Genomic DNA, 13034 nt, shown 5'->3' on the forward strand with positions numbered 1-13034 from the left:
TGTGGATAACGACACCAACCTACCCGCACCAGGAGTCAGCGGTGATTGACAGCTCAACTTAGCATTTGCATGTAAATGTGCCCACCCAGTTATGACATCAGTCAGGACAGATAGGGCAGTGTGTTTTATGTAGATCACACTGTCCGATCCATTTGTAGGTATATCTGCAGATTAATAGACTGCAAATGCTACAGTACTATTCATTTTATCTATAAAGTTTTGCAGCTTATATTTAGTATCGCCTGCATGTACAGTATGATAATGTGATCACAGCAGGTATCCCTCCCTTCCCAAAAGCAGCCACAACTCCTATAGGTTTTTTTGGGGGATGCAATGCTGGCAGAAGTATTCCCAAGCTTGGCCCCCCGCAGCTGACACCATCGGAAAATGTTCAGTTGTCAGAACATTTAATAATTTAAAAATTCTAAATTATCTGATCTTTACGCTATTGTTGATGCTTTATTCTGGTGCATAGGGGTGAAACATTCCATCACCAAGCCCCATAGAAAAATGTACTGTAGATTCTAAGGGGCCAGATGTATCAAGCTTCACAAAGTGATAAAATGGAGAGTGATAAGCAGCCAGCCAATCAGCTCTTACCTGACATTTTTCAAACCCAGCCTGTGACATGACAGGTAGGAGCTGATTGGCTGGCTGTTTATCACTCTCCATTTTATCACTTTGTGAAGCTTGATACATCTGGCCCTTGGCCAGCTTAGAAGATAGAGCATGGTCCTTGGGGGTGATGGGCGCACATCTCCAGTGTCCCCATCACCCCCACCACCAACTCCACCCCCCACAGGAACAGCAGTAGCTCAGCCAATATATGTGCATCACGTACCACTGAGGGAATCCCTCTAGTCAAGGGCCTGATTCAGCTTTATTTGAAAAAGCAAAAAAGCATGCAAATGAGCAAAACCATGTTGCACTGCATGTAACGTGCGCAGTGAGATTTAGATGTGGGTGGGATGTGTTCAAACTGGAATCTAAACTGAAGTGTGGTCTAGCATCTGTGGGCTACATGCAAAAGCAGACTGTATTTACAATGCAGAGAAACCTTAGAAATGCATAGCAACACGGTTTGTTGCAGACACTATGGAGCATATGTATTAAGCTTTAACAAGAGATAAAGTGGAGGGCGTTAAAGTACCAGCCAATCAGCTCTTAACTCTCATTTATCAAACTGTCTGTAACATGGCAGTTAGGAGCTGATTGACAGGTACTTTATCACTCTTTAGGTGCATACACACTGGGCGTTATTGCCCAGTGTGTATGCACAGCAATGATGGCGAAAATAGAAAATCGATCAGTCCATACACACCGAGCGATTGCCACCCATCTAGACTCTATGGAAAGCCATCTACTCAGCTGGTAATACCAGCAGATAAGCGGCAGTGGCCGACAATAATGCGGTAATCGGAAAAAGTGAGCATTTAGCGCAAAATCACCCAGTATGTATGGGCCTTTATCACCCTCCTCTTTATCTCTTGTTAAGGCTTAATACATCTGCCCCAAAATGACTTTTTTTGCTTTACAGAATCGGGCCCACAGTTCACACTACACACCAGCAGGCTTATAATAAGGCAATGAAGCATATTCCTACTACAGTTATTCAGAACAATGCAAGTTTGCTTAATAGCCTTAGCACTTCTGACTGTGTGGGAATTACACCTAACTTGCCCTTTCTGCTTTGACATTTTAAGTGCCCCTTTTTAAATGGTAATTGCATTGCTTGTTATGACTTTTTGGGAGAATAATGCTAATCTCTATATTCACAGAGCATATGTTTAGCAACTTGCAACATGTTAATACTAGTCACGGTTTATCTATATAAAGAGACACACTGCATGCAGATTCTTTACACAACCATATTATATACCGTAGTCCTACATTTCTACTATCAACAAATGGCAAACACAAATCCAGTTATCAGAGTACCTACCACTGTGGATTCGTAAGTGTTCCTTTAGGTGATGTTTGTATTTGAAAGCTTTTCCACATTCAGTGCATTTGAATTTACGGTTTCCTCCAGACTGTGTTACATGTCTCTGTGAGATAAAAAACATGGATCACTAAAAGCTATGCAATATTTAGGCATCAATGCTTGCAATCCAACAGCAACAGAGATGTTTGCCAGTATGTCAATCTGGAAACTATGACATACACTGATCTGGAGGAGCACATGGCAATTATAAGCAACGTAATGATTAATACAAATAGGTGCTGAATCAGTCAATCAAAAATAGTGGGTGTGTTTTACTCACATTACTACCATAACCAAAATATAAAGGAGGAAATTTTGAATATTTCCCACAATTACCGAGCTAAACATCTTTACCTTAAAGACAATGGTTGATCTCTTGATGTCATCTGGGAAGACAGTGAAGACATTTGGTAACGTGTGAGTATGTATGAACTATGCTATGTATAGATAGCACAACTGGTTGTTTCAAGCCTATATTGTCAGAACATATTGTTTCATTTGTGTGTTGTATTGTAACTTGCCTGGACAATGCCACCGACACTTTGTGGCACCAAATAAATAAACAGTAATAACTATAAAGATGTAGGAAACTTTAAACTTTCCAACATATCGGTTGGTATACAGCTTACTACTTTTACAAATGAATGTAGGGAAGGAGTAGCGTTGTGTGTTCTAAACACTTCCCTTTACTTCCCTAGTTCACTGTCTGGGTGTCATACTCAATTCCGCACTCTTGATCTCAAAACACATCAATTCCTTCTTCCAATAATGAACCTCCGTAATATCTCTATTTTCAGGTTCTTTTATTTCACATTGAGAAGCCACTATAATCCTCACCCGTACCCTGATTATTTCTTATCTATATATAGTCATTTATTCATCTATAGTCTTCCAAATTACCCCCTTCATTTTATCGTTAACTCTGCTTTTCACCTAATTTTTCTCTCTCATCGCTATTACCAATCATTACACTGGCTCCCCATCCCCTACATAGTAAATGTAAACTCCCCTGCACTCAGCTGCAAATCCCTTAACCACTGTTCTTCTACCTACATGTCCGTTCATATTGTGCCACCCACTTCCCGCTGCTGATGATCATCTCCTGCTCCCTTATGACATGCTCACACTCACCTGCACCCAGTTAGACTTCCCTCCAACCTCCCATCTATTAGCCCTTTGATTGCCAACATCTCTGTGAGAGATGTTCAAAATATCCGCTAAAAATGCCAGTGTCGCTCACATTTGTTATATAAAGTAAAATAAAAAATATTGTGTAAAAAAAAAAAAAAAAAAGGATTGTATTTCCTATATATAAGGTAAAGATTACAGGGGAAATTTACTAAGATGTGTATTCTACTTCAGATGTGATGTTGCTATGGGCATCCAATCGGATCCTGTCTACTATCTTCTAGAGGGTGCTAAATAAATAAGAAGTAAATTCTTATTAGTTGCCCATAGCAACATCACAAGTGAAGTAGAATACACATCTTAGTAAATTTCCCCCTACATGTCATTATGGTGAAATGTTTGCTGGACAATTTCCACACCTATATTGACAAATTCACTTGACATTTAAAGGGTTAAATATGCCCTTTAGACTCATCTCTTCCCTCTTACCACCAATCCTGCTGACCTTCCAGCCTATGCTTTCCTCAACTCTACACCCTTTGCAACCTCCTTCCTCTTTGTGTACTCAATGCGTTAGAAGGGTGCCGGATGGCCTCCCGACAGTCAGAATTACGACAGTCACTGCAACGACATCGCAAGCGTGGCAAGCGCAGAAAGCCACCGAGCCCGTAACTGGCTTTGTTGAACTCGCCCTGCTGTCTGAGTCCCAGGGATTCCGAAGTCGGACTAATGACTGTCGGAATCCTGACTGCGGGTGCGCTATACTCTACCCTTAGAATGTAGGATCTTGCGAATAAGGCTCTCTCTCCAGTTTATATTCTCTGCATAACAATGTGACTAGAGCACTGTAATTATGTTTGCTTTTAAAATAATATTCTTGTCTGAATTAGTTTATACCCTTGTAAACTGTTGTATGTTTCACTCCTATGTATGCTGCTATGGAAACCTTGTGGTATTATATAAACAATAATAATAACCTGAGAGATTAGATGAGGAGCTCAGGTTTGATCATAATGTTAGATATTAGTGTATGCTTGGGTGAGAAGGGAAGTCGTTCAGGAGCAGCTCAGTAATGCAGCACTTAGCACCATTACAGGTGGATTTTATATAATATTTGCATAACAATCTGTGGCTCCCGAGTACTGGAAAAGGCACTATTCTACCCTGCGCTCATCAGAGTACGTGACTTGAAATGGGGAATAATAACACACAACTGGTGGTGGTATGATTAAATAAACAAGATGATAGATCAGAAGTCTACTGTATGTAGCCGGAATCATTTACTATGTTAGCTCCGACTAAATGAGAAAATGATAATAGTGCGCAGGAATCTGTGACTAAATATGTCTGCTGTAATTAAATATGGCCAAGATATACTTTTTCATATAATTACACCACAGTGATGTCGCATAATGTGTTACTCAGGATAAGATCACTAGCTGGAAGTGCAGCTGAAGCTATGGATGGGAGCTATCTGTGCCAGGGACTTACCTGAGACATAAAGTCTAATGGGTATGATATAACTCACCGGCAGTCGGGATTCTGACGGTCGTTTCTCTGACAATGGAATCCAGACTGTCAGGAGCCCAACAGAAGGGAGAGCATCACCTATTCTATTCTCCCTCTATGGGGGATGTGGTCTCCAACAAGGGAAAATATCCCCTGTAAGTCAGGATTCCCACTGTCGAGCTCCTGACATTTGGGATTCCGATGTCGGAGAAACGTCAGGAATCCCGACGGTCGGTGAGTCATCTAACACACACAGTCTAATGTGTGTCTGATTCTTACCAGGGACAGGTTACTATCCTTGGGCTCAACCAGCTATGCAGCTGGTGACATAAGAGCCTCAAAACAAGGAACACAAATGTCTGAATGGACAGCACTGGTTTTTGACTTAAAAAATGTTCCAAGATCACAGGCACAGGGCTGGGTGAGGAAAAGTTAACTAGGCAAGCAACCCTAAATGAATATATGTTGCTCTAGCACTTTCACACCTCTGCCTGCTGACATCGGCAGCTATAAACTTGGCATGGGATAAATAGGACTGCAGATGGGCAGACGCTTACCTATGCAGGGTAGGAGAACTCTGGAAAATACAGGTAAAGACAATGGTATGAACCATCTTCTGGATCTACTGAATAAGAAGATCAATTGTGCTGTAAACCTTATTACTTTCTGAATAAATGTGTTTCAATCTCCTCTAAATAAATATGCCAGTCTTCATAAATTTATTTAAAAAATGATGTTTGAATAAATATTTCATGAAGAATCCCATTACTATGGGCAGAATTCCATCTCAATAAAGGATTTCCAAAACCAGGGGTCCTCAAACTATTTTAATCTGGGACCCCATCAGACAATAAAAATAATGACAGGACCCCAGTAAGTTACTGCAGAAGGTCATCACATCACATGTGTAGTCAGCAGACAGCACATACATGGCAGCATTGTGGAGGCACAAAATGATGGGAGGAGTCTAAACTAACAGACAATGCAACAGATTGTTCAGACTCCTTGAATCACTGACTAAGATTAGAAAAGTCATAAGCCTGATGGTCAGCAGCATGGAGTCGCGACCCCATGCTGAGATGGTCGGGACCCACTTTGGGGTCAGGACCCACAATTTGAGAACCGCTGTCCTAAACAAAACATGTCAACCCAAGTCAACATGAATCTATTTGTGGCTAAGTGGGAAAACAAGACCATATGGGGAATCATCAACTTTCTCAGCCACATAAGAGGTAAGTTCTTTGAAGATTTTACCCTGGGCCAGATGCACTAAGCCAGGCATGTCCAACGTTGGCCATCCAGATGTTGTGAAACTACACATCCCAGCATGCTTTGCCACAGTTTTGCTATTAGAGAATGCTAAAACTATTGCAAAGCATGCTGGGGGATGTGTAGTTTCACAACATCTGGAGGGCCAATGTTGGACATGCCTGCACTAAGCTTTAAAAGTGATAAATTGGAGAATGCTAAACAACCATCCAATCAGCTCCAGCCTGACTTTTTCAAAGAAGTCTGTGACATGGAAGTTAGGAGCTGATTGGTTGGTTGTTTATCACTCTCCGTTTTATCACTTTTAAAGCTTAGTGCATCTGGCCCTTTATCTGGGATGGCCCTAGAGCAGGGGTAGCCAACTCCAGTCCTCGAGAGCTACCAACAGTACTTGGTTTCCAGACCACCTCGCAGGTACATAGGTGCACTCGTTACTCACTGCCAAATTACAAAAGATCCACAGGTAGAGATAATTACTTAACTTGTGATTCTGTGAGGAGAAATGTTAACTGTTGGTAGCTCTCGAGGACTGGAGTTGGCTTCCCCTGTCCTAGAGTCATCAACTGTAATAACCTAAACAAAACTGAGGGGTAGATTTATTAAGCTCGGTGAAGTGATAAAGTGTCTGGTTTTTATCACCGGCCAATCAGCTCCTACCTGTCATTTTTCAAGCCAAGCCTGTAACTTCACATGTAGGAGCTGATTGGCCGGTTATAAAGACCAGAACGTTTATCACTTAACCGAGCTTAATAAATCTGCCCCTGAATTCTGTTCACATAACAGTGAGAAGAAACTAATTTGACTGGATTTGGAAATATTTGTAGAAGGGGCCTCCTTGAAAATCAAAACTTATATAAAAGCGATACAATACAACCTGCAACTAGAAATCATCGTCATCCTAATAGGCACATAATATTCCAGAAGGACAATTTCATAAGCTGAAAAAACGGCACATGCCTTTCAATTGGTGATATTCAAATTATGAAACTTAAAAGGAACGTTTTTTTATAGTAAGTAAAAGTAACTAAGGGCCTGAACTCGCAGCCTCATATATACTCGCAGCCTAGCGAACAGGTCAGCTCCGCCCGCCACACGCCCCCCCTACATCCTCATACAAGAACACATCCCCTTGCATGCAGCCGAAGAGGAGAAAAATCATTCATTGGTCGCTGACCATCGAATGATTTCTCTATCCATTGGGAATAAAAGTCAGTCATGTGACATCAGCCGCCTGCCCTAAGCAGGCATCGATCTGCATTTTCATGGGGACTCCCATAAAACACTGGGCGTTCCCCTGATGCTGGATCCTGCCTGCCCCTCTCTCCTGCGAATAACTCCGCGAGTGTAAAACTCGCCGAAGGCATTTGCAAGACCCCCCACCATCAAAAACGGGCCGGAATTCAGACTCGAATCGTCTCCTAAGAGAGAAGTAATTAAAGACTGAAAAGTCAACAACTGAGATCAATAATTTATTTTTGGCCAATTTCATAGACCCAGCATCCCGATATCAAAATGATTTTCCTACAAAAACAAAACCGTAATATACAAAAACAAAAACATTTGAAATACTTTCTAACTAGCATACTCAAACCCTCAGAGGAAGATTGGAACAGGACAAGTATTCCACTTGTTTCTAAATTATAGAACCTGGACAAAAAGACTAAAGGTGGCCATACATCAAAAAGACCGGTCTTACAATCATGATTGTGTCCAATCTTCAACTCCCCGGCACTCCCCACTGTGCACACAATCTGTATACAATTCATTTGACAATCCATTGAGATTGTATGATTGGGTGCAATGTCTTTCAGATGTATGGGGACCTTATGGGCCTGATTCAGAGATGAATGAAAATACTATTTTTTTCTCAAATGGGCAAAAGCATGTGCACTGCAGGTGGGGCAAATTTAACATGTGCAGAGAGATTCTTAAGCACAAGACATCTGAACCACAGTTGATACTGGTTCACCAGTTTTGTACAGATTATTTTGCCAGGACATTTGTAGAATGATACAATCACCGGAGATCTGACATACTTTTATTACATGGTTTTTAGAAGATGTCCTAAAATAAACATTTAAGCAAAATAACGAGGATCTGTACACGTACCTGATCTTTTCCCGACTTGTGTGATGTCATATGACGGTCAAGCTGGGTTCTATAAGCAAAGGTATAGCTGCACATAGAACAACTGAAGTTATCTTCATTCTTCTCATGCCGATATTTAATGTGTTCCTTCAATGACGTATATCGCTTATATCCCCTATCACAGTATGGGCAAGTGAGGAGCTGGGAAAATGCATCTGGAGTTCCTGTAAATGACAGTATGCCATTACACATCAAGTACTGTATGTGCAAACAATCAGTATTTGTCATTAACTCATGGTTTACCAACAATAAAATTCTAAAACAAATATAACACATATAAATCGATACCTATGTAGGGGCATCAGCTACCAATACAATCTATTTCTTTAAAAAAATATATGTGTAATTGAACAATAAAATTTTCTGTATTTTCAGATACCCGATGCTACTGAGTCACAAGAGATGTAGCATCATGCCGCCTTTTTCTTTACATACTGCATCAAACTCACATCGCAGGTGCATGCCAAAGGCTGAAAAAAAGGGATGGTAGCAGCGCTCAAAATTAAAAATGAACAAATTGGATGATCTTTACATAATATACTTTACTGAAATAAAAACAATAGTATGGACAAATGTATACATAATAAAATCAATAGCATAAAATTTGCATTAAATTGATGCCCTGATTCCACAATGTGGTGGTTTAGGAGAGTCCGTTCCTATTAGACCCAGATGAGACAAATTGAAGATTTTATATTTACCGCTCCACACGCTATATTGCGAATGTCCTGGTGTCCACGTGGTCGGCCCAGAATGGCATAAATCACCGGAATCCACTGGACAGATGAAGGACAGATGGTAAAGTCCTCAGGTACCTGGGTGTTGAGATGTGGGGCAGTGTGGTAAAAAAGCGGTTTCCAAGTGATCCAATTGAATGGTATCAGCAGATGGTTTTCCTGGGCTGGTCCGGACTACAATCCCAAATAGTGATGGTGGAAGAAAAGGGCAACAGCACTCCTGACGCGTTTCGCCGCTACAGCAGCTTTATCAAACCTTTGATAAAGCTGCTGTAGCGGCGAAACGCGTCAGGAGTGCTGTTGCCCTTTTCTTCCACCATCACTATTTGGGATTGTAGTCCGGACCAGCCCAGGAAAACCATCTGCTGATACCATTCAATTGGATCACTTGGAAACCGCTTGTCACACCAGGGGGCTTAGTCGACGAGACTGAGACCTCTGGTGGGGACCTGGACCGGTACCTGAACCGGGAAGGTTGGAGAGGACCCTTGCGCATGGACTGCGCGACAGTGCACCCAGAGCTAATAAGCAGTCAGAGGTAAAATACAACCTGAGTTTATTTGCAGATGGTTGTAATATTAACAGACAGTAAAGTATGCAGGAGAAATGACAGTTCATGCAGATTGCAATACTTTACAGATGTGATGATATGTGGAATCGATGGTGGAACATCGGATGTGAAGACTGTAGGTCCGGAATGACGGACGGAAGACTTGAGCTTGACTGTGGGTCCGGAATGACGGACGGAAGCTTGGTTAGGAGATCCGGAATATCGGACTATCGATGATGATGTGGGAACATCGGATCCGGGTATCGGATATGGAAGAAGGCTGTGGGTCCGGAATGACGGACGGGAGATGACTGTGGGTCCGGAATGACGGACAGAAGCAGGAGATCCGGAATATCGGACTAGCGATGAAACATCGATGGTGGATGATGCTGGAGCATCGGAAGGACCAGAGTCCCGGAGCTAGGCTTGGTCGCTGGGCTGACGAGGCAGGATCACAGGCGATGGAATAACCTGGACTTCACAGGAGATGGAACAACCTGGAACACACTGCAGCATGGAAGACAACACCAGCAGAGAAATACACTTGCACTGAGACAAGGACAGCTGACCATACACTGGAGACAACTGAAGCACTAGCAATGGTTCTGAGAGCTCCCAGCATACTTATCCCCACTGGGTGGCCAGGATTGGCCGAGGAAGTATGACAGGGAGATCAGAACCAACAGGATTGGACAGCACAGACATGTGACTGGAAAGAACATGGCAGCCCCCATGTCTGCTATGGCGGGAAAGTGTGTTTGTGCACACCATGCTGGATACTGGGAGCAATGGCGGCGGACAGGTGGATTGCCGTGCACTGGGGACTGTCACTGGGAGACAGGACGCCGGCAGAGATGACGTCTGGACCGCAAGCTGAACCTGCGGAGGCACTTAGCCGGTAAGAAAGTCTGTCTGACAGCTCGGATCGTGACACCGCTTTTTTACCACACTGCCCCACATCTCAACACCCAGGTACCTGAGAACTTTACCATCTGTCCTTCATCTGTCCAGTGGATTCCGGTGATTTATGCCATTCTGGGCCGACCACGTGGACACCAGGACATTCGCAATATAGCGTGTGGAGCGGTAAATATAAAATCTTCAATTTGTCTCATCTGGGTCTAATAGGAACGGACTCTCCTAAACCACCACATTGTGGAATCAGGGCATCAATTTAATGCAAATTTTATGCTATTGATTTTATTATGTATACATTTGTCCATACTATTGTTTTTATTTCAGTAAAGTATATTATGTAAAGATCATCCAATTTGTTCATTTTTAATTTTGAGCGCTGCTACCATCCCTTTTTTTCTTCCTTTTTTGTACACGTATACAGGCCTAACTAACCTGTTTTCTGAGCAGCTGCTGAGAAGCCACTCCTACCAAGCGCCCCCCAGATCCCTTCCCCACTACTGGGGCGGGTTCACCCCATTTTTTCTACGGGCATGCCAAAGGCTACTCACAGTGCACCAGAGACACTTGGCTGCTCCTTTCGGCACACAGGAAATAGTTATATACATGAGCAGATGAAGTACAAAATAATGTGGCATAGCATTGTACACAAATTAAATCCCCATACACACTAGGAGATATTGTTAACAATATCACTCAAAAAAGGGCTTCAAAATATCGTCTAGTGTGGACACTCAATATTATTAAGATGCGTGCTTCTGTGCTTCAGGCACATAGATGTACAAATGTTGCACATCAAATTGATCAGTGTAATCCAGTTGTTTTATAGTAGCAATCAAGATGCACATTCTGAGCCAAAAAGAAGCACAGCAAGGCCAAGTCGTCTAGGACTTTGCAAGATGAGAGGGGCCGTTTGGCATGAGAGAAGCCACAGTGTATGCAGACATAACAGTAAAACCCACCACCCTGCACTGCATTAGTGAAGCCAGATGCAGTCCGTGAGACTACACTGACTTCACTGTGACTGGCAGTGACTTCCTATTGGGCAGTACGGATGATGTAATGGTTAGCATTACTGCCTCACAGCACTGAGGTCATAGGTTCGATATCCACCATGGCTCTAACTGTGCAGAGTTTGTATATTCTCCCCGTGCTTGCGTGGGTTTCCTCCGGGTATGCCGGTTTTCCTACACAATCCAAAAATATACAGGTAGTATTAATGTGTGTGTGTGTATATATTGTAGGCAATAGGTTGTAAGCTCCAGTGGGCCAAGGACTGATGCAAATGTTCAAATATTCTCTGTAAAGCGCTGCGGAATATGTGCGCTATATAAATAACAGTAATAATTATTATTACTTTGGAAGTCCTACCTGCCAGTCACCCACTCCGGAACTGCCAGTCCGGGCTGCAATAGGTAAAGAGCTAGCTTCCTGTAAGAAGCCAACCCCCACCCCCAAATATGAACAATATTATTAACCTACTGTGGACCACCTGAGTGACTCTAAGGTCACGCACATTGATTGTGGTAACCGAGATACTGCCACCATGTTCTATGGGTACTAAATCACAGAAGTAGGCAGACACCAGCAAATCCCTCCTCCTGTGAACCATTACCTTGGTCCATGCATAGTGCAATCACGATGTACAGTCGAAAGATAATCACTGCACTATGCTAATATTGGCATTGCATCGCATCTGAATCAGGTCTGTTGTGCTTTGTAGTAGACTGTACTTACACGGTTCTTTACTAATTCATGTGATTTACTTTTATTTATATTCATCGCCGCTGAGTTATCTAACAATTATAGAATATTCAGCAGTCTCAAAACCTGCAAACAATGTCACTGGAAGGCATACTGTAAAAATCCTTTTGTGCAATTTAGATATTCAAAATGTCCTTGGGTATTTTCCTTTGACGTTATGATAGAGTGAAGGAGTGATAGATATGGGAAGTATCACAGATACTTCTTCTAGATGTCCATTGACATTTTCCCAGGCGAAAGACAAATAATATCAGATAATCTTTATTGCCATTGCTAAAAGAAACAACAAAATTTCAATCCAGGTCACAAAAAGTTGCAAATTAACAATTTCGATTAATTCGACAATTGCGGAAAAACTGTTCTTCAAACGAGATGTCCTCCACCTAATACACCTGAGATGTCTTTTAGAAGGAAAATATGTTATTATACGGATGATAATAATCCTGAACAATGCTGTTTATCTTTTGACGACAATTCCTAATAAAAATGTCCTCAATTGACGACAGATCACTGCCAATAATACCCGAGGTGGTATGTACCACATGCTCCAATTTCTTACAATCTCTCTTAGTACTATTCCCAAACCAGACAGCAGTACAATATGTCAGTATATTTTCTTTTCATTCTTTATTTATAAAACCTGATCAAATTTGGTGCTGCTATGTCTTTCTAGCCATAGCTGTAATATCGGAAGACCAAGATAAATCATCAGAAATAATAATACCTAATAATGTAAAATCTGCAACTCCCTCTACTTCTGGGTCATTAATAAATAAGGACAACAAGTCAGAGTTACCACGTCATCTAAAATCAATAATAATCTCCTACCTGGTACTAAGGCAATTTGTTTGTAAAAGCACAACATTATGCAAGCATGGTTATTAGAGATTTGTTGAACTGAGATTGGCAGAACACGATTGATGTCATGCTGAGGTCCATTCCACCTTCAAGGATGGCTATCTTATTGCAGCATGCTTTTCTGAGAAAGCAAATGGACAATGAGTGAGTTATGTTAGGAGTCAGTCAGTGG

General features: G+C 42.0%; 1 protein-coding gene across 3 annotated transcripts in view; it reads right to left on the reverse strand.

The window, feature by feature from the left end:
* The window catches only part of ZEB1 (zinc finger E-box binding homeobox 1), a 132014-nt gene that overhangs the window by 20191 nt on the left and 98789 nt on the right, over positions 1–13034 (reverse strand). For all 3 annotated transcript variants that reach the window (XM_083188875.1, XM_083188877.1, XM_083188878.1), the window contains exons 5-6: positions 8000–8202; positions 1943–2048 (exon numbers count right to left, since the gene is read on the reverse strand). In XM_083188875.1, the coding sequence (XP_083045001.1) occupies positions 1943–2048; positions 8000–8202 (309 nt within the window). The remainder of the gene's footprint in view (positions 1–1942; positions 2049–7999; positions 8203–13034) is intronic.

This window comes from Crinia signifera, chromosome 5, assembly GCF_055691185.1.
Source record: "Crinia signifera chromosome 5, ASM5569118v1, whole genome shotgun sequence".
Lineage (NCBI taxonomy): Eukaryota > Metazoa > Chordata > Amphibia > Anura > Myobatrachidae > Crinia > Crinia signifera.